At 35.5% G+C, this 23,507-nt stretch overlaps 1 protein-coding gene across 1 annotated transcript in view; it reads left to right on the plus strand.

Annotated features, from left to right (window-relative positions):
- Nucleotides 1-23,507, plus strand: part of ADAMTS19 (ADAM metallopeptidase with thrombospondin type 1 motif 19) — a 112,663-nt gene that overhangs the window by 84,803 nt on the left and 4,353 nt on the right. Inside the window, exons 17-21 of the mRNA XM_015849403.3 lie at nucleotides 2,230-2,387; nucleotides 3,070-3,223; nucleotides 5,970-6,105; nucleotides 7,470-7,674; nucleotides 9,531-9,683. Coding sequence (XP_015704889.2) covers nucleotides 2,230-2,387; nucleotides 3,070-3,223; nucleotides 5,970-6,105; nucleotides 7,470-7,674; nucleotides 9,531-9,683 — 806 coding nt within the window. The remainder of the gene's footprint in view (nucleotides 1-2,229; nucleotides 2,388-3,069; nucleotides 3,224-5,969; nucleotides 6,106-7,469; nucleotides 7,675-9,530; nucleotides 9,684-23,507) is intronic.

Here is a 23,507-nt window from a genome sequence, read left to right on the forward strand (position 1 = left end):
GTGATGTCTTATGCAATTGTATTGCTGCCAGTCCATAGAACCATTGCCATTGTTTTCCATAGAAACAAAATATAACAGAATAAATATGAATAGGAGAAAAGACAATTACAGAAATGACTCACACTAACTTACAAGCTTAAATAAGAAATTTTGGACAAGGCTAAAGATGTTGAGGTTCTCTTAATCCAGTTTGATGCCAAACATGCAATTTCAGTGAAGAGGAATGTGTACAGCTTTTTGTCCAGAAAGTGACTTCAAGTACATCTTCCTTCACATGCCTATTTCAGAAATCATTTTGAATAAGAAAATTATATAAAATGAAGGTTAAAATAAAGGATCCTCATAGAAGAGTTTCTTCATAGTTTAATATAGAAAATAATAACAATAATTCAGTGTCTGAATGTCTTTCCTGACTTGGTGATGCTTTTAAATCATAATTTGACCAAAAAGAACAATCTGTTTCTTTTTGTTAGAGACATCAAATTAGATGGTGAAAGTCTGAGTAAAATAAGTGCTTAGCTAGGATAACAATAGTGCTGTCACATTTTGAGGTGGGGAAAAACATAGATTTAGTGGTTAAATAGAAGCAGTTTTGAACCAGAATTTTTGGAAGTTCTAATGTAGTTCCACAAATCTAGAAGAATAACTTGTGAAAATTATATTTCCTTGTCTTGTAAAGGTCGTAGACCCTAGGAACATAGTATAATTACTTTTGTCTTAATTTAATGAATTCTGGAAACTTCTGTCTTACTAGTCAATAAAACACTAATTTTAACTTAAATTAATGCTATGCCTATGTGGTTTGGGCAAGCATTACTTCCAAAAATGATTCAATTTAAGTTTTGGTACAATAGCTTTCATAAATACAACAGCTGTTATGGAAATAATGCCTCCCATTTTACTGTGTTGGATTAGGATGTCAGAGATGGATGTTGATAGTATGGCAGAAGAGGCTGAACCTTCCTGCCAGTCCCCCATTATGTTTTGTTGCTGTGTGACAGATGGCAGCAGAGGGACAGTTAGAGAATGGCGTCTGACATGGAAGTGTGTCTGAAGCAAATATGTGTCACTGAACTCTTTCATGAGGAAAAGCTGGCAGCCATTCACATTCATCAGTGCTTACTGAACATTTGTAGAGACTAAACAGTGGATGTGAACACAATGAGGCAGTGGGTGTTGCATTTCAGCAGTGGTGACAGCCATGTGAAAGACAAGTCTCACTGCAGATGCCCATGCACAGCTCTCACATAATGAAATGGAAGACATATCAATTAGGTCATCCACACAAATAGGTGGATTATGACCAGGGAATTGTGTATGGACCAAAATATTGGTTTCGTTGCATTAGCAATGATGATGGCAATGTCGGAATAACCGTATGCAAGTTTGTCAGAACCTGTTCAACCAATACAAGGCTAAAGATGACTTCTTCCTGGATTGCATCATTAGCTGGTACAAGATGTTGTATCACTACTAGCTGGAGTCAAAACAGCAGTCCATGGAGTGCTGACATGTGAATTCCTCATCGAAGAAAAAGAGATAGCTTTCAGCAGGTGAAGTGATGTGCACTATCTTTTGGGATAGGAAAGGGCTGATCCTTCTGGATTTCCTGGAACCCCAACAAATCATCAGTTCTTAACACCATACCACTATGCTGACAAAGCTGCAGTCTCAAACTTCCAGAGGAAAGCTGGAGAAGAAGACCTTTCTCTTGCAACACAATAACACCTGGCCCTGTGGCAGTTTGAAGACTGTGGAGCACTGCCAGTTTTGGCTGGACTGTCCTACCACACCCACTAAATAGCCCAGATTTGTGCCTTCTGTCTGACCCCTGTTCAGGCTGATGAAAAATGAACTGTGTGGGCAGTATTTTCCTAGCAACAACATTGTCATAGCTCTGAAACAGTGAGTCACCTTTGCTGGTGAGGATTTTTACAAGTGCGGTGTGCAGGCTCTTGTTTGTTGATGGTAAAAATGCATAGCTAATCGTGATGACTATGTTGAAAGATAGTGTTTTGTAGCTGAGAACTTGCTTTATCAAATAATGTTACTGTGCTCTTGGCACCTGTTGTAGTTTCCATGGAAGTAAATAGGAGACATTACTTCTGGGGTTAACTACGTATCTTTGCAGATTAATGTTATTTCATCTACCAGTTAAATTATCCAATCAGCATGTGGAAAGAGGCCAGAATCACTACTAACCAAACATTTTAAAATGTATTTCTGCAGCACTTCGAGATGCTGGTAAGCAGTCTATCAATAGTGACTGGAAGATAGAACATTCAGGAACATTTAATATTGCTGGGACCACTGTCCATTATGTTCGAAGAGGTCTCTGGGAGAAGATTTCTGCCAAAGGTCCCACAACTTCTCCCTTACATTTACTGGTATGACAATATGAATTTTGTGTTTTATTTAGCCCTTTAAAAAAAGAAAAAGGAAAAAAAAAAAAAAAAGAAAAGAAAAGGAAAAAAAAAAAAAGAACAACAACAAAGCATGATTCCTCTCATGTACATTTCCACAGATAATGAGACCAATGCTAGATACACCTGCTGATCTGTTAGCCAACTTCTAAAAGTTGTTGTAAATTCAGTAATAAACTTTGCATTGTTTAGGCTGAGTGGATGGTCTCAGAAGCTTAAGCATTAAATTACAGTCAGATGTTTTCTATCCCAATGGCCCACTGAATTATTTTACATGAGGAGATTTTAGACCTTTATGTTAAATAATTTTCTCTTCCTCGTTGCTCTGAGTTGGGTACCTCTATTATTTTCTCCTGTCAGATGTAACAGAAAACTCTAAAGGCTACTGAATCTTAGAATAATGGAATCATAGAATGTCCTGGGTTGAAAGTCTAGTTTCAACCTCCCCCTCCCCCCCGGCCCCCACTACCCCACCATGGGAAAACTCACCAACTACTAGAACAGGCTGCCTAGAGCTACATCCATCCTGACCTTGAACGATTAAGTCATTCTGTCAAGCTCTTCAAGATTATTTCTTCAAAGATTTGGTTGTGTTCTCCTCACTGCTTGTACTCATAGGAATGTTTTCCTCCTCTGTAATTTACAGGTGCTGCTTTTCCATGACCAGAGCTACGGTCTTCACTATGAGTACACAATCCCACTGGATCCTCCCCCTGAGAATCAGAGCTCTAAAGTACCTGAACCTCTTTTCATGTGGACTCATTCTGGCTGGGAGGACTGTGATGCTGTATGTGGAGGAGGTAAAAAAAAAACAAAAAACAAAAAAAAAACAACCAACAAACACATTCAATTCATATGTATTTACAGCATGCACATGTATGTATATATATGTATATTTACACATCAACTAAAACACATGGTGTATTAATATTTCAGACCTTGGTAGTTAGTGTAGTATATTAAATAATAATGTAGCTTGTTTGATGACATGGAATGATTGACGTATTTCTTTTTGTTCTTCCTGATTATACTAAAGAATAACTATAACTATAATTATAATGATAATCTATTTAAGATTAAAACTAAATTAAGTATGTGGAAAAAAATGATAGTGAAGGAAACAAATCTCAATTAAAAAAATAAATTCAAGTTGTGGATTCCAAGAAGAAATACAAATGCAAGAGCTAGAACAAGAATAGAAGGCTCATGTGCATTCCACCCTGTATTTGGAACTACTGAAGATAAATGATCTGTAAAAGACATTTCAAACTACAGAAAATCCGAACCCCAATCTCAGATCAAATACATTGGTTACATGAGTTGAGAATGATCCAGAAACATACGGAACAAATATAGCAACAGCAGATATTAGTATGCTTATGCAATATTTTTCCTATGTTTATGTTTGTAAACTGTAAAAAAATGTGAATTTGGAAGAACTAAATGCCAATATGAAAACAAATATTGGAATATGAACAATATTACTGTAACAAAATCCTTTTCAGTCAGTAACTGTTTAGGAGCTGGTTATTAGAAAATATGAGGGAATTTTTAATGCAGTCAACCCACAGAAGTCTATTAATATGTTGCTTAATAATTTTTTGGACTTATACTGTGAATAGAATATTAATTATTATTATGCTTTGATAATTGTGGCTGCTCTGATCAGCAGTTGTGAAAACTGCTAAGCAACTTGTAATAAGAAAGCCTGGAAACACTTTACCTTCTCATAACAGCAACACAAAGAACACAGTGTTCTAGCTACTTTGATTCTGCAAACAGTCCCGGTGTCACGACAGATTGCTGTAGTTTCCATAAACATGCCTTTTGTGGTTTGGTAAGAAATCTTCTTCCCTGAAGGCATTTTGTACGTGGTACTGGTATCATCCTCTGTTTCTTCACCGTGCACTCATATTCACTTGGAATATTCATGCTTTTACAGTTTCCTGAAGTATTTTTAGAGTAATTGGAATGCTACCACAATCTCTCATGATTGCTTCAGATATTTCTAGAGTTACCTATCATTTGGAAAAGCCTTAAAATGCACTACGCTGTTTTTGGTGGGTTTTTTTTCTACATTAATGTTTAAATAAATATTTAAGTGTTTTACTGTAATGTTTATTTTTATCATACTTTTCTCTGTTGTAATTGGCCATCACTTTTTATTATTGTTTGAAGTAGTTGAGTTAATGCAAAGTTCCATGAAAGCGGATTTTTTTACTGCAAATATTCTGAAATGCATGTTAAAAAAATTTCTCACTTTCTCACTCAATTCTTTTATTTCTTTCATTTAATGTGAAGTAATAATGAAATTAAAATGATGCAGCCTGTACTTTTTGTAAATTTTTGTGCTTGAGTTTTTATCATTCATATTTTGATGTTCCTGATTAAAGAATATAATTATCAGTAGTTTCCCTTAAGTGTTTGAAACATCTGTCAGAATGAAAGTACTGATGAAGCCATGTGACTTTGTGTGTATTTACATATGTCATAGGTCTGCGCCTTCCTGTGTTTCAGAAAAGCACTCTTAGTGTGGAAGAGAATAGGGATGCAAAGATGTATGTGTAAATGCAGAAAAATAGTGTCAAACATTTTGAATATTGTATGTGATAGATTAGTTGCATGTGTGCTGACATACACAAACACTGTGTAAAATGTCAGTTGTGGTCATACTGAAAATGATTACTTCTAACTTGATCTGCAGGCACATTTCTAACCTCTATTAAATACTGCATTCTTGTGTCTGCACACACTGTTTGTCAGTAAACTTCCGGATAGAAACAGGAAGAACTGATGAAGTTATTTTCTACAACTGAAGACTTTAATTGAGGTCTTGCTAGATCTCTAAAAAACATACTCCGCTTTGATTACAAGCTCCTGCTTGTGGTAATCATTCTGTTCAATTCTGATTTTCTACCTGTTTTTCAAGAGAATCAAACATCAGTCCATCTGTTAAGGAAGTGTTTACATAACAGAATATTCATGAGGTCTCCACCATCAGTAACCAGCTTCCTAAATGGTTACACTACAGATCACACTGTACAGCTTTTCTCTTCAGTGCAGTTTCCTTTCTGAAGGCTGCAGCAGTGATTACCTGAGTGCTGGCCACACTTGCCAGTATGCTACTAAACAAAGCACAACTACTAAACTCAAGCAACACAAGGAAACAGGATTTGCTATTCCTTTCCTTTAACTTAACAAGAAAACATGTCTTCTTTCTAAGCAATTTCTCCACAATCCATTCTTAACACTGCAGGCTTGGTGGTTGAGAAGGAAGCAGTTGCAGCAGTGAGCTGCAGGGCTCAGAATATGACTTGTTGCAGAAATAAAGCAACGATGGCACTGGTACACAAATACTGGATTAAGAAAATGCATAATTCCCTAAAAATTTAATATCTCCCTTAGGCTTGCTGCTGTCGTTTTCACTTCTTTTTGCCAAAATGAACATAGAATGACTGCATCTGTTGTACAGATAGCTTTTGCATTCCTTTTTAATGAAGTTGCATATTCTTGGTTTCTCTACATACCTGCTTTATCTTCTGCTAGGTGAAAGAAAAACAACAGTCTCTTGCACAAAGATTATGAACAAGAATATCAGTCTTGTGGACAACAAGAAGTGCAAATATTTAACAAAACCTGAACCACAGATCCGCAAGTGCAATGAGCAGCCATGCCAGACCAGGTAATAGTGATTTGGTCATATCAGACTGATATCTAAATGTAAAAATCTCAGGAGCATCTACTGCCTCTGGCAATCAATGTGCTGCATAACCACATTTCCCATAGGTTGTAGTGTGAAATGTGGAGGATGCTGAATCATTTAATGTTGCTTCTCTGAAGTCTGAATGAAAGAGAGCCCTTAAGCACATGTCTCAATCAATTATCATTCAAGAAAGCAACTTATTTCTTTCCTTAGTAACAGTTCTCACTGGCTGATGTGTACAATTAAATTGAAATGCAATTGCTTATGTAAATTGTTTACATTTTTCAGCTTATAAAATGAAAAATTGTAGCTGTTATTAATTGGTATGTGGAGATACTGTGCTGTTACAGGTAGAAGGATATCATGGTTCCACTTGAATATACTAATATACTGCTAAAGATTCTTACAAAATAAACATTGTCGGTTTTTAAAAGAAATGTAAGTAAAGCATATGCTTGCTTGACCATGGCCATTATTAATGGCACTTGAAGAAGTACCTTAAATTCTATTGCATTCTTTAGACAGTCTGTTAATTGTAAATGAAGTCTTCAGACTACTAATAAAAAAAACCTCAGTTAAATGTTTAGCTTTCTTACAGAAAATGTCAGAAGGTTGGAACAGATTTGCCAAACTTCAGTTTCCCTTGCAAATCTAGCCTACTGGAATAAACTTGTGTACTACATTAATGGCAGAACTTCTGATTTTTAAGGGTATATGGCCAGAGTCTGAAGCTACAGAACATTTGGGGAAAATTATCTTCTAGAATGGTTACTTTCCTGGTATATGGGCTCTGCCAAGCTGCATCAGCCTTACTTGCTGTGATTTAAGCCAAGCAACTTCATTTAGGCCTGATCTTAAAGAACATGAAAGAGACCGAGCTCCCCTGCATCCTCCAGAACAACCCACAGGAGTGATTCTGTTCTGAAATGGTATCTTTTTAAAAAATGATGGAGTTAGGTGTAGGGCATACATTTGACATACAGGTAGCCACAGAGATAGAAAGAAAGGACAAGGCTGGTAATTGCTCTGTCATATTTGAAATGTGTAACGCTATTTTGGAACTATTCTAAATGGACTTGTAATGACAAGAGAGTACTCGGAAAACATGGAAACTGATGATGTGAGCATTAATTTATTCATAGAATCGCAGAATAGTAGTTAAGTTTAAAATATTTTAGATTAGTGATTAGTCTGTTTAGTGCTAAATGTTAAATTGATTGGAAGGAGAGCATTTAGAAGTGTATCCTGACTAAGAAAGTATTGGTAAGCAAGAGAACAAGTGATATAATGGGACTTCTTCCATCCTGATTTCTTCTTACTCTATTGCCTGTATTTCTTTGTAGATGGATGATGACTGAATGGACTCCGTGTTCAAGGACATGTGGAAAAGGGACACAAAACAGACAAATAGCCTGCACACAGCAGCTCAGAAATGGGACCCTGATCAGAGCAAGGGAGAGAGATTGCCTTGGGCCAAAGCCTGCTTCTGCACAGCGCTGTGAAGGCCAAGACTGCATGACTGTGTGGGAGGCGGGAGTCTGGTCTGAGGTGCTGCATTTACAGCATATAAGCAGACACAGTGATTATTTATGCATTAGTGTTTTCTGAGAATGTCGGGCATTTTTTTTATTTTTTATTTTTTTTAATAGCAAAGTGTGTTTCAGGGTCCTCATGCAATGATTTAGCAAGAGGATCAGGACTAGGAAAACAAGCTGTATAGATCTACTACATTTTACCTAGTTAATGGCCTGGAACAGTTTCTTTTGGCCTTTTTTCAAGCGCATGTAGTCAAGTATATCCTGACTGTAGTAATGGGTACCTGGGGGTAAGCAGAATTAAAACAGTTACCAGCTACCAAAATGTGGGTTCAGACTGTGAGTGTCTGTGGGGTACTTTTGTACCAAGGGAGGTTGGTCAGATTGTAGCAGCTTCCAGTTTACTTCAGAGAGGCCAGGAGGGAAGCTGCATGCAAAAAAAGAGCCTTCCCTTCCTTTTTCCAAGAGTAGCACAAGCACTGAGCCAAAGGGCTTGTAAATAAGATAATTTTGGATCCATTTATCCTGAAGCATTAGCGCAGGCTGTATGTTCATTTGATTTTCTCCTCCTAAGAAGCTGTACTAATTCTTAAAGTAATTGACTGTGGAGGAAGAAGGGAGTTGTTATCACTGCAGTCTGGAAAAGCTGACGGGGTTATTTAAAGCTTCTCCCTTCACTGGAAGAATACAGCGATTCTGAGCTGTGCTATGAGTCCCTCCAGGCTCAAAATAAGAATAGCAGCTTCTGAATGTATGTACATGGCTTTGTTTGGGTTTCTCTGGTCAGCAGCACTGGGAATATTTTCAAAAAGTAAAAGCATATGCTAAGGTAGAGATAAGAGGAGTAATCAGCAGTTATTAGCTTGATACAGACATTCATAATGCAGAAACTGATTGTGGGAAGAGTCCTGCATGCTTACGTGGTATAAGAAAGAAACATGTGTGGTTTGGTTGATTTGTTTCACTTGAGAAATAACAAATAAGAAAGCACTCTTCTGCTGGAATAAATGTATTTTGAAGAGTGAGGTGTTTCCCGTGGACATTCCTACTATCACCACTGAGCTGGAAGCTAGCCATTAGTGCTTCCTGCAGTTGCAATTGGCTTGGCAAAGGAGAGTTTTGATCTGCAAGCAGTGGGATGATGAAAAGCAGTGATAATGTTTTAAAAAAGGAAATGGCATAATTTTTGGCAGTGTAAGTGGGAATAGCTGAAAAAAGTGTGGATGAAGACCTTCTAGAAAACTTCAGGAGAGTTTTCACATGCTGCATATGTTGTGAATTTGAATTTTCAAATTCAGACTGGATTCTTGCATAGGTTTAGAGCATTTGCTTTTTAACTTGCAGTTATCTTGCTTGTATTCTTTACTTTCTGTTAGACTTACTTTCTTGCTTGCCTCTGTCTTATGTCTTACTAAGACAATGTATCAAATTAACTTTTTTCTTCTTATAAAGGTGGAGTTTATTTGAAATTGATTAATGCCTTGTACTTACAAACTCTATTTAGTGTTGTTTTTTTCATTATATTTCTTTTAATTATTCAAACAAAGATTGCATTACATTTTTACTGCAGCATTCTTTCCCTCATATCTTTTCTAATTGATCCCTTATCCAAACACAGCTTTTAAAGCTTAGTTTTTTCTTAAGCAAATGTTTTTTCATCAAATTACATATTTTTATATAAAAATGTAAAGATTATAATTTTGCCCCATACAGAATTTTTGTTCATGTGTTAGTTTTTAGCACATAAAGTATCTGTGCAAGAATTGAAAGTCAGGAAATCATTGAAGTCCTGGAGTATTTATAATAGCTTGGCAGAAGTCATTGGCAGAGGCCTTTTGTAAAAACCTGAAAAACATCTTTTTCCAACAGTGCTCTGTAAAGTGTGGTAAGGGAGTACGGCATCGGACTGTGAGGTGCACCAATCCCCGCAAGAAATGCGTTTTGTCCACAAGACCTAAAGAAGCAGAGGATTGTGAGGACTATTCCAAATGCTATGTCTGGAGAATGGGAGACTGGTCTAAGGTGAGACATCCTTGATTCTGCTGTCTCATAACATAATACATTCTGCAAGTTGAATTCTCTACATGACGTATGGCTTTTATTAGAGATTTAGGACCCTCCCAGTTGTGAAAAAATAAGGTTACAAATGTGTATATATTTATATACACACATATATACATATATGTATGTATATGCATATATTTGAAACATGAAGTCACAGTGTGACCAAAGTTTAAGAGAAAAGCCAGGAATGTGAATGAGTTGAGTGTTCAGTACTGTGCAAAGGTGATATAGATTTACTGTTTCCAGTAGGCAGGCAAAAAAAATCAGAGACATGAAGAGTGTGGAATATATTAGTCTTCATATTTGCAAATACACTCTTAAGATTATTTCTTTTCCAGAACTATTTGAAAATTCTGATAACACTTGATTAAGCAAAGTAGCAGTTGTCTTGCCTGTATTCTTTATTTTCTATTAGACTTTCTTACTTGCCTCTGGCTTCATGTCTTACTAAGACAATGTATTGAACACACTGAATACTGTGTTTGGCTCCCAGCAAGAAGTTCCTGAATGTGTCTGGATAGCAGCATACAGGCTATCAATTGGCAGTGTGTACTACATGCTTTGGTGAGACAGTCTTGTGTTTCTTTTCCACTTCCACTTCCATCACAGGCTGGCAGAGGCCTAATGTTTGTTGTTGTATGTCCTAATTCTGTCATGCATTTCTTATTGTAATGTGGAATTTGTTTCAAGGGTTGCTTAACAAAATGGTTCTGGGAAAATAACCTAATTTCCATTACTAAACAGTTGGAGTAATTTGCTTAAGTCATCCTACTGAGTCCCGTCTCCCAACTACCCCACAGTCCTTTTTTCCTAACCAGGGAAAGGTATTGTTTGCCATTTACATGTAATCCAACTGTAATAAATTATAATTCTTACACTCCAATTAAGGTCATTTCAAATACATTTCATTGTGTTCGCACATTTTATTTGTCCACAATTCCAAGAAGTTATACCCTCATGAGGAAGCATGTTTAGCATAGTCAGTTTCTAAGTACACCATTTAAAAACTAGAAAGCATGTATTACTGGATTTTTATGAACACCTGATGTAACTACCAGTTGTTTCCTTGGTATAGGGATTTTTATTTCAGTGAAATACATAAGCACAGACCAAACCATATCAGAAGATACTGGTTAGATCTGTGATTGAATGAATGTAATGAATGTGTTACTGGACTGGGAACCTGAACATCTGGTATGGTTTAAAATATTCATAACACAATGAAATTGTGAAAAGAAAAAAAAAAAAAAGAAAAAAAAAGAACCTCACATTTTTTTATTGCCCTATATTAGACTGTGCTTTAGCAAAGAGATTCTAAGTTATTCATTTATTTATTTGTTTTCTTCAGTTCATAATTTTGCAAACATCTAAACATCTCTTCTACTTTCAGTGTATAACATTATTGCAGAAGCTTTTAAGCTTGCTTGCATGGAGAAGTATTTAATGTATTTTTGGTTGTTTTTAATATGATGTAATAGCTGGAAACAAGGACTAAAGCCAGTAATGTATGACTAGCCAGCCTTCCAAGAACTAGCTGCAAGAACTGTATGGGTAATGAGTGTTTCACAGAATTCTACTTGTCAGCTCCCATTTTATGACTGTAGTGACTGTGGGGTACAAATTGTCACTATCATATTACTGCTTACTCAATTTTCTTGTCTTCTTTATAATTTATTTTCAAATACTTGATTTTTTGAAACACCCTCATAGAAACCAGAATATAGCCCCCTACCTTAGCTACATCAAAAATACAGGGTGATATAGCCATTATTTTTTAAGCAACAGCCAGAAGCAACTTATCTTCAGAAGCAGGGTTACTTTTATAAGAAGATATGTCTGGAAATAAGCCTAGTAGTTGATTTTCCATACCACAGAATTGGAGAAAAAACTTGCATTATATAGCACTAGCATGAACAAGGAGTAGGTCATGTAGAAATGACCATCTGCTTTCTTAGCTGAAGCAGTCATTTAAATCAGCATTGCTGAGGCTATGTGAGGATGCTCAGACAGTTATGCTGTGTTCCCAGTGCCCTCTGAAGAAAAAGAAGGGCTTTATTCTTTGATTCATGTACAAGAATGTATTTCTTCCGGTTTAAAATTTACTGGCATTTCAAGTGTTCTGCTTTCCTCCTGCCAAGGCTCTATCAGTGCCACCTAAATTGTACTTTAAACTTCAGAAACAGAATATGAGGGAATATTTCATATGGAATTGACAAAATCTTTTGAATGGTTAGTAATAGTGCCCAAGTGTGACTTACACAGATGAGATTTTCCAAGATTTATACCAAAAAAATAGACACTTTAATTTCTCTGCAGAGACATGAGTTCAATTTAAAATATACTTGGATTTTTTTTATTTTTTTTTCCCGTTACTGTTCTGTTCCATTGCTAGAGTACATAGCAACATGAAGTCATGTCATACATATTAATATGTCTGCAATAGGGGAAACAAATGGAAAGCTCAGATAAATGTTGATCTTTGCTCACTGTTTGTTTCTGACTTAGAAGTTCAGTGTAGCCTTCTGTGTTCACTGTTTTTACTCTTTAGGATCATTCTTGACATTGACAGAAGGCTGTTCCTTTGAGCAAAGCCAAGTTCCCCTTAGCTAATGCCAAGACTTGGCTAGAAAAGTTTAAATGACGCTTCTCACACATTGAAACAAGAGGCTTAATGTGATCCCTATTGGCTTTGCTGCTCCCCTTGAACTCCTAAGGCATAATTTTAAATGAAGCTTAAACTGCACTATTACTGGAAAGATAACATTATTAATAGCCATGGTAGTGCTGTAATGGAGTTAATATTGTTTTGGAGGTACAGTCACACTGAGATCAAATAATTCTTTTGCTCAACATTTTAACAATAATACCAAGATCAAAGAAAACTTGACTACAGGCTCCAGTAAGTCAAAAAACATATAAATCCTTCTAAAATTCTGATTTAACTTAAAAGTATGCTGTATAATCCGGACTGTATGCAGGATTAAACTCCCTAATAGCTCTTAAGACAGCAAGGCGGCTCAATATACTAAAGACTTCTGCTCTCAACATCAGTTGTACTCTGTGCCTGCCCTCATGAGTGTGCTAAGAAGCTGAAGGCTCAAACTGAACTGCTGGAACCACTGCACTGAAGCGTTGTCAATTACACTGTCTTTTCTCTGCAAATGCTGTCCACAGAATACAGTGCTGAGTGACATAAACATTATCTTCAGATGAAGAAAGCTTACCACGTTTACTACAGACTTAAACAGAGCATGGTGTAGCTTGCTTGCAACTTCAGGAGTACCTTTTGCTAATAATTTGTCATCTAAGGATAAAGAAATAAGCAGGAGGGAAGAGAAATGAAAAGCATGTGTACTGTTTGTTTACACATTTAGATGACTTACTAGAGAAGTTCACATCACTGTAGGAGTAGTTACTTAAATGACAACAGTATAGAATACTTAAAGGTTGTGTTTAAAGCACTTTATGTTGGAAGCTATATATACACTTACATTTTGCTATTATCTAAAATCCTCAGAACGCTTGTAGAATAAATGAAGCATAAAAGGCAGGATGAGTTTTGGAAGGGAGGATAATTTGGGAGTAGAGTACATTTTGAAAACGATAATAAAAATCTTAAGTTCAATGTGATATTGTACCAGAAACTTCTGGAGGCATTCAGCAACTGGTAATAGGATTGAAACAACGGGCAAAAGAATAGAATTTAGATCAGCCATTTTTAATAAGTGAGGGAGTATGAAGTGTATGTGTATAGGAATCAAAGCACATGGTATGATGTAAGTGCTAAGATAAGATTTTGTTAAGGAATCTGGAATGAAAAGATGGGGCTAAAGAGGAAGCAACAACTGAATTTCTAAACAGTACCTGTGTATTAGGCTGGAGAGAAATGAGTCAAATACATAATCTGTTTTAATGATCCATGTGGTTGAGATGTATTTTGCTTTGTCTGTTGGCTGAAGAAGATAACAGGGGGATCAAAGTTGGATCTGGTAGTTTTTTTCTAGGAAAACTAAAGGACATCTGAAGCCGCTGCTCAGTTTTTACATCAGCAAGTCTCAGGATTCATGTCCTGTTTTAAAAGATAGAATATACAGTGCCCTCTAGGCAGTGGGTTGGACATGTCTTCATCTGCTGAAGGGAGACAGAATAAAACCAACAGTTGACAGAGATATCTCTCAGTTGAGTGATACAAAAAGCAGTTGTTAGTGATGATCGTTGCTTCTCTTTTGTCCTGACCAAATAAAATGTAATAATGTGAGAAAGGAAAAAAACTAATTCACTTTTTGCCAATTGTTAAACCACATGAAATACTCAACCTTTAAACTGTGTGCTGAAACATTTAAATAATCCCTACATTTCCATAGCAAATGACTGATCTGTTCTCCTGTAATTTAAAATACAGAATTTGAATGTTACTAGTATAGTTTCGCTGACAAGGTTGTTAGCCTTGGTTTTATTCTTCAGATCTCAGTCTGAAATTGTTAGCTTTTTCACACTGTAGGAATGGAACAGTATTGGCTGCAAGTCAAATATGACACTATTAATAGATATATGTACAAAGAGAATATGTGAGTTTGTGAAATAATTGAGGTAAAAATAATATTAGCATCATGTTAATAATGTTCATATTGACTTAATTATACAGTAAGTTTCCAGCAAGTGACATATGTCTTTGTTTCAGAAATGAAGAGTGAGCAAATCTTATAGAAATCAATATAAAGAGGTCAGAGTGGGGAGACTTTTATTCATTTCCCATCAATTCTGTGGTATTAATTTGTTCTGGAGAGATAGGTTGTTTTATAAATCAGTCAAGTGAATTGTAGTATTTTGCCTAGAGTAAATGAAATGTCATATTAGTTTCTAGAAGAACAAATTAAGACCACCCTTTGTAATAGCCAAAAAGCAGAAAGAACTGGAAAACATTTTCAAAGTAGACATTACCATTTTTCAAATGCTTTTCAAAATGCTTTTTATCTTTAGGAACATTTGTAATATTTTTAAAAAGTTCTTTAGCTGTACGCCATAAGATAAAATTGCAAACAGCTAAAATGCTAAGAATATTTTTCAAATAGTCTTTAAAACAAAACAAAAATAAAACAGAATAGTGATTTCAGCTCCCAAAAATTTAGCTGAAATGTTTGCATGAGAAGTCATATGAGATACCATCCACTGGGTATGTTCTTGAAATCTCTTTTTTTTTTTACCAACAAAAAGGCTCCTTGAAATTGTACTGGGTGATATAAAGGTATAACTTGGAGAAGGAGACTTAGCTGAACCATTAAAAACCATGACATTCACCTGAGATCTTCAGTCAGATAAAATGATACATGCACATTTACATTGCATGATTAAGCTTTTATACTGAAGTTTAGGAGTATCCTCAAGGGATATATAGAATCAAAGTGAAGCCCATTTTTATAGAATATGTTAGCTATAATTATAAGGCTTAGAAGTGCAAATAGGATGCCTTTGAGTAATGATTATTTCTACTACATTAAGGACAGCAGTATCACTCTTTCTTTTGCTGAAGCTAGCTCAGTGACCTCTCTCAACATTTGGATCCCTTAGAGGAAGGAAGACCAGGCAAAATAAACAAGTTCATAGCTAACAAGAGATGTATCATGCATCATGCATCTGTGAAACAGAAATCAAAGAACACAGATTTCCAGCACTCCCTTGACACTATCTGCAGTCTTCCAAGCCATTCTACTGCAGACTAGATAAAACCAAGTATCGGTTCTCAGACTTTTCTGGTTGTGAGACTTACAGCCAAGTATTACTGCTGCAAGGGATTCATACATACTGCTGCAAGGGATGCATACACGTATGCATATAGACATATATTGAGATAAAGAAGAACATACCTGGGAATTGCTGAACAGAAGCAATATCCTATATCCAGGACTTAATTGTGTGGTCTTCCAAAAATGCCAGCTGAGTTTTGCTAAGAGCTCCTGGGATCTCTACACAATTAATCTTCTGGAAGGCTGATCTAGAATTCATCAGGTTAGACTTGACCATGGAAATTTTTACTCTCTTTGCTACACAAGTTACAATGCAGTACAGCACACCAAAACCAGAGATCTCTACTGAATGACAGAAGTTAACAGCAAGCATCCTTCCTGTGTCCGTGTGCAGGCACTAGTTTTCATTCAGTCAGTCCTGGTCTGAGAAGACTATTCTCTACAAAATTTTATAAGATAAGGACTACAAAGTCCATGAGAATTTCACAGTTTGCCCAGGAGCTATGCTGAATTTTTGTGCAAGTATGTTATAAATAAAGGAACTAAAGATTCAAAAATAGTGTAGGCCTTGAGGGTCAAGGATAGGTGTGTGAAAAACTAAAATAACAACTTCTATGTCCTTTTCTTAGACTTTTGTTTAACTGAAACAATTACACGGCATACGTACACACTATTCCACTTGAGAATCTGCAGTCTGTTTACAGTGACTGATGATATACCTGATGTTATGGTGGAAAGAAGTAGATATTATCTCAGTGTACAACTGGAAAATGCCGGTTTATCTCTCATTTCATGTCTCAATCCAGATTTGGGGAACAGCACTCCCTGACATTTTCAACTACAAGCTTTTTTCGTATTTACAGTATAAGCTTTTGCTGCAGGTTCATTACCTTATTTTCTTTCATAGTCGTATTTCTTGCTTTTGCTTGGTGATAAATATTGGACAAATAATATTGTTGGTCTGTTCATGATGATGCCATGATTTTTTATGTTTCTTATACTGACTCTTCATTCCAAAGCTGTCAGTGTGTGCAGGAAAATTCAGGTACTCAGTCCAGTACTTAGACTTGACCCAGTAGGTATTCTTTTGCCTTGTGTATCTCAATCTCTAAGACCATTTCACTGTTCTTCCAAATGTTTTCATCAGCATCTCTGACTGTATCTTCTGCCAAAGCTAACTCATTTAGCTTTTTGACTTGGATTCTGCTAGCATTTATGTAATCCTTCTGCTCTTGTGGGATCTAGATGATTTCTGTGCATTGGAAAACTTTTTTGTTTCATGAATTTTTCCTCCTATCTTTCATATGCTAATGCAGATAATACTATCAGGTGTTCATGCTTGAGATAAACTTAAGCCATTATGCAAATCTTGTTGTACCAAAGAAATATTTATTGTTTTTTATTGTTTCTTACTTTGTTTTATGGTATATGATTCTCATTTTTTACTGTTTTGTAATGACTTCTAGTTAGATACTATTTTAAATCATTTTTGCATCATTTGTTTGTCATTTTTAAATACTGGAAGGAAGATTTACTTTTCTGCATTATCTTTCAGAGTCTTATTCACAGAACTCCAAAGTTCCCTCATGTAATCTTGCTACAAGTACCTCTGCTAAAATTGACAAAGAGCGATGTTCAAACAAAAGTAGTCATTGTTCTTAGGTGAATTCATCAGAGGATCACAACAGCTCAGACTGGTTAACATTGTCTTTTGCCTGGCCTTTTGATAGTTCTCTAATGACATTCATACCTTTGGATGACCTGATCATATGTAATAAAATTTACATTTCGTTTTAGTACAATTATCCCATTAATACAGAATTTTCTGGAGATCCATTTTCTTGCATTGTCTGTATCTAGATACCATGAAGAAAAAAATGAGGTTTTCCTCATAATTTTAAGTAATATTCTACTTCATTTTCCTTCTTTCTCTTTTATATCATTTTTTTTCTTTGTTTGCTTTTTTTTGTTAGTTTTTGTTTTTTTGTTGTTTTTTCAGAAGTAAGGATCTAAAAGTGAGATCATACTATTTAAGCATATTAATTATTAAAATTATTTTGTTAATATTTTATTATTGTTATATTATATTTTTATTATTACATATTATTTATTTATTAATAGTAATTATTATTATTATATTTATGTTTTTAGTGGGTTCTTTGAATTGTTACTTCATTAGAAATGCTGTAATCACTGACATAAATGTTTATCATGATAAGCTATGATTTTCCCTGGAAGGATTTCTACACAGCAGTTTTGTGATATACATTAATACCAAATTATAGATTCAAAGGCTAATTCCTTAAAATGCTTTTAAGAATTTGTTTGATTTGTTTGTTTGATAGTTGTAATCAACAGGAAGTTGTCTGCTGTGAAAAACAATTTAGTGAATTCTCACATGTGAAAATGTTAGGTATGATTATGTCTTATTTACTACAAAGTGCTAATGGCAGTGCTACATACAGAATGTCACAGCAAGGAATTTTTACCAACTGTAGGCAGTATAATATTGAATCGAAGTATCAGCCCTCCTAAGCAGTTATGAATTGCATTTTTATCACATGGCTCTCCTTCCAGTTTCTTTTGCATATGGTATATCTAAATTGTAAAAATACTCACAGAAGACTAGAAACAGTGTAGAAGTGTTGCAGAAGTACCAATGACTAAACTTGTTTGCTCTATGACTGGATATTAAAATCCTACATAATGGTTAGCATTCACTTCCCCCATCTCTGAATATCACAAACATGACAGATTTCCTTTACTACAAAAAAAAAAAAAAAAAAAAAAAAAAAGCTAGCTGAATATTTAGTTTCAGCTTTTTATGTTTATTGCCTTTAAAAAAAGCACGAAGAAGAAATATAGTCTACAAAACTGGGAAAATAAAAATAGCATCTTCATATAACCCAGAAGAATGTAAATGATTTACTGCTAAACCTACGGTATAAATTTTGATGGTCTTCTCTTTATTTTGAAAGTATATGTCATGACTAAGGAGAGATGTAACTACCTAATATGCCATGTTAAAAACTCTTTGGTCTTGCAAGAGATTTCTCCTTCCACATTCAAGGATCTTCTGCCTATCCTTGTATAACCAGTAAGAACACTGTAATTTAAATCTCCTCCAGTGCATGAGATCATATGTCCCACCAGTACTCTTCATCTCCCAGGAGGTGGTATGCTCCACTGTTATCCAGTCTCTAAATTCACTACTCAAAACACTGTGTAGAATTTAGTGAATTAACCCAACACTGAATATCCTGTGGAGGAATGTCAATGAGCTCCTAGTCTTGACAGAAGCACAACTCTTACTGGAATACTCAAACATACTCAGTCAAGTAGTGGGGGACTCTAACTAGCTTGTTAAAAATAAAAGACAAAAAACAAACCAAAAAAACAAAAAAAACACAAAAGATCAGGGAACTGAACCAGGGTCTTACATGTGTCCACAAAGAGTATAGTCTTTCTGAGTTAAGACCAGTATGGGTGTTAAGACTGATGCCTGTGAAGTCCCTCTATTAATTCAGAGTGAATGATCGGTGCTGGTCTACAGCATAGATTGTTGATGGCGAAACATCTGTATGCCATCGTATTAAAAATTATTTATTTTTTAATTATTTTTTTTTTGTCATTTCTGTAGTAATCACATTAAGCTAAATTCCATGTGATTTTCCACAGTCATATCTTAATTGTAAACTGATAGTTGCTTTCTGTCTTGTTGCCAAGGGCAGTTTCTCATCTTCCACTGAACAGTATAGGTAATCTCCATGTGAAGCTAACAATGACTAAACATGTAGAGAAGAGAAAGCTTCAGGCTCCAAAGACAAGATGATGTGGATTTCCTCTTCATGAGGCCTGTGTCTAGTCCAGCTTATCAAAGGTGGGCTGGGGCCATCTATCTTCCTTTCAGATCTTTTGAACTGTTTTTTGAACAGTTACCAAATGCTGATCAGTAAGAAAGAACACACTTGGAAGAAAGTGAAAGGTAAAAAAAGAAGAGAGAGAAAGACTGAATGAGAAAGAGAAAGAAAAAAAAACAAAAACAAACAAACAAACAAATAAAAAACAAACAAACAAAAACACAAAAAACAAAAACACAAAACAAAAAAGAAAGAAGAACAACTAAGGCTTCCTAAGTTCCTAAACCTAGGAGACCAACTACAGACTTTTTTCAGCATAAGTTCTGAATATTTTTGGCATTCACAGACTGAAGTATTGGGTGTGTCAGAAATGAGAGGCAGAAAGACCTTCCTGGAAATGATGCATGGAAGAACTCAAACTTCATCTTATATTTGAAACTACTAGTCCCTTTTTTTTGGTGTTAGTCGTATTGTTCACAAATAGTTTTATTTTAAAAAAATAAAAATAGTTGACTTAAATTACAGATTGTTTAGTTTATTTAGTAACCTTTAAGACTAAGAGTATAGTTGAACTCAGTTTATTGAAAGCCAATGCAGAACTTTAACCTACTACCTGCCTTCTGAAGTGAACTTTAGCTATACAAAAAGGTTGCAAGCATGAAAGAAAATACAAACCCTGTTGCTAGCATCCAATTGCTTGCTATCCTTGTTTCACACTCACTTTACTAAAAGGTTGAAACTGCTTGAGTGCTGGAACTGATGAACCTGCACATATATGACTAGGAATGTTCTGCTAATAATTTCCAGTAGAACTCATCGAGTTTTCTTAGAGCACTTCTCCACTTTTAATGCTACTTAGACTTGTAAAACCTTTTATTGAACAATCCACTTTTTCTTGGTTATAAATTGTCCAACTCAATTTTGTTAATATTGCCACAGATTGGATTTTTCATCGTGCATTGTATCAGCCTTTGCAGTGATTGCCTGTTGTCTTGGCAGAAGGATGCATTTTCACCATTACAGTCTGCCAGTGACAATTTTTCCCTTAATTTAGGAATTCCTACTTCTTTCAAAGGCCAGCTGGAAGCAGCCAAGGCATTACAGCACCTTCCTCAGCTGTTGGCCATGGGAATATGCATTCTCTCCAGAATATATATCTTTGGCAGGAATAAGAAAGAAGGAATCTTGGGTAACTGGTGTGCATGCCAAGTGTAAGGATTGTTATATTTAACACCTAGATTTCTGTCCCTGAAATTATGTCTAAAAGAAGTTCAAAAGTAGGACAAAATTCAAACAGGGTGGGTAGGTTTTATATGAAAGAAACCCCCCTGCCCCCATTTCTTTTTTTATTTGCTTTTGGTTTTTTTTTAAAGGCTCTTCACTATATCTATCCAATTTTCAAATTTTCTTTTTAACTTTTTTTTTTTTTAAACTTTATTTTTGTAATCTTTAACAGGAATGTTTTACATGTCTTGCTGCTTGAACGGTTTTACAGTACTTTTAGGATTGTGTCCAAAATGCACAGATTAACAGCCACATAAAAAAAACTTCTGGCTGCATATTAGAACATTTAGTCTAAACCTACAAACACAGTTGTCCTACAGGAATTTTTGCTAATCATCTACATGGCCTTAAAGTGTAGGTCATCAAAACAGTCAAAATTAAAATGTAATTCACCACTGCAAAATAAAGTATAGCATGTGCAAGCCTGTATTTGGGAGGTGTGGGAGAAGATGTACAGAAAAACATTCTCTATTCCCTCATCCTAAAAGATGTGGGATGAAATTAGCCTGAGATCTACTGTATCTACAAAAGTCCATACAGATTGATTTGGAGTGAACGTTTTCTGAAAAATTTATTCAAATGAGGTCTACATTTTTTTGGTACTCATTTATATGTAATACATATGCATATGGAAAAATCAGTTTTGACAGATGGACAACATTATAATTTAATTTACGTCTTACAATGTGAAGGTGAATGTATTGCTGTAAATTGAAAATCTTGTTACAGTTTTAAACTACACAGAACCTGTGTAGCTTTGACTACATACAATAAGTCATTTTCCTGTTCTAAAATTTGTATGATAACAAGCAGGTCATGCAAGGCAGCAATGAATTGTTTGGAAGATGCATACAACTTTACATGTAAACTACATGATAATGCTTCCTAGAACTCTTTGAAATATCTTACAATGGGTCAGTTGTTAAGGGAATGATAATTTGCCCCTTAAGATTTTAATACCCAAATTCTGCCAGTATGTATAGAACTGATTACCTGAGAGGGATATCTCTTTGTTGTGATTGACTCAGTGGTAGTTGAAGCTTTTGGGCCAGTGCTCATTTGATAGAGATAAGGCATAGCTGCTGGCAGAATGCTCTCTGCATGGGCACCTTCACAATCCAGTACAGCATTGTTACGCACTGTCAGTTAGCAGATAAACCACTGGAGCACAGTTTGTCAGCAGAAGTCCAGCATCTTCAAATCCTCATCTCACTTCCTGTCAGCGCTCCAGATGGCGAGGCTGCACTTGCTCATTTTAGAACAAATGAAAATAAGGGCAGATAACTTGTTTATAAGGGATTATACATTCCAGGTCCATCCTCCTGTCCTCCGTCTCTGTACGTGATAAAAGATGCATGCACACTGTGATTTCACAAACACTCTAGCTCTGGTTACTAAACATGAAAATGTTTTACTGAAGGTAAAGAATGCAGTATTCTGTGCAAATTTACCATAAATTCTGTGATACTCTTAAAAGAGTTATTACAACTTCTTCTTGCTTTCATTCCCAGGTCTGTCTTTTCTGATTATTATTTTTGGGGGGGGGGGGGGAGGGGGAGGAGAGGGGGGCTGTTGTTTTGTTTTTGTTTTTGTTTTTAAGTTTACTATTCATTGTTTCACATGCCAATCCACTAATATGCTCTGACAAGAATCCTCTCTGAACTTATTGAGAGAGAAATCCAACAAGTGGCTGGAATTTGTTAAGATTAAGATAAGTATTCTGGCCACTGTGAGTGATTTAATTTGGGTATCATAATGTGTAATACTATGTGTTTATCATGTGTGCAGTTTTTGCCATTATAGAAAGTAATACTGCTGCACAGGAAAAGTGGTAGAGTATTCAAGAAAATAAATTCTGTCTGAGTCTTACTCTTGCACAATTAAAAAGCAGCCTGCTAAATTAAAAGTTAATGAGAGTCTTCCCTTTTGGGACAATTTCAGTATTGGCTGGATTGCCTCCTGTTATCAGTACGTTGGTTCGCTTGCTAAGCCATGGTTGCTACTGAGTAGATAACTGCGTATTTCTAATTGAATGTCTTTGCAAGCTTTGAACTATGCATGCAATATCTGATTAACTTTGTAAATCATTCTAATAAGTTTATTGACTTTGTGGAGTTACTCCTGATGTTTAACACTGAGAAGCAAAATCAAGTCCACTTACTACATCTGTAGAATGCCAATATTCAATTTAATGTGTTTACAAGATGAAATGTTGCTTTGGACCTTGTTAATACTTCCTGAAAACATCCCTTAAATATATATCCCAGTCTCTTTTGCCATTTTAGGCATGAAACATGAGTCTAACCTCTCTTAAGCCACATAGTTCCTATTTGGAATGTGTAAATCTTTCCTTCTACCAACTTTGCTTGTCACCCAAATGCACACAGATGGCAAAAGGGACTGATAAAGACCCCTGCAGTGCTTCCTACACTCAAAATATGTTCTTTTTTCAGTGGCTTAGTAAACTCTACTTCTCTGTTTCCACCTTGAGAAAGAGGGTGGTTGGGGAAGTGCTGTTGTTATAGGTCATGCTCCTTGTCTTTTTCCCTTTTGCGTGATTCCCAGTTGCTTCATAAAGTCTCCAAAGGAAACGTTTTATGAATATTTAATTATTATTTAAAGAACAAAGGTGTTTTCGGGATTATATGGGTATCAATGCATAAGTTGTTAGCCAGTGCTCATTAGATTCATTGCAAGAAATTGATTAGTACTTAAAGATGATCTCTATTACAAAAGTCTCCAAAGCTGTATGAAACGTATGGATATGTGAATCATGACTGATAGCACATAGGAGCAAATCAAAGCTCATTTTCTTTTATTTTCAGTGTGCTTTTAATCAAATGCAGCTGAACATATGCAAGTGGACAAACAATACTTTGTGTGCTGTGAAGTTT

Source organism: Coturnix japonica, chromosome Z (genome assembly GCF_054131305.1).
Source record: "Coturnix japonica strain WE chromosome Z, WE-NBRP24, whole genome shotgun sequence".
In the NCBI taxonomy this organism is placed as follows: Eukaryota; Metazoa; Chordata; class Aves; order Galliformes; family Phasianidae; genus Coturnix; species Coturnix japonica.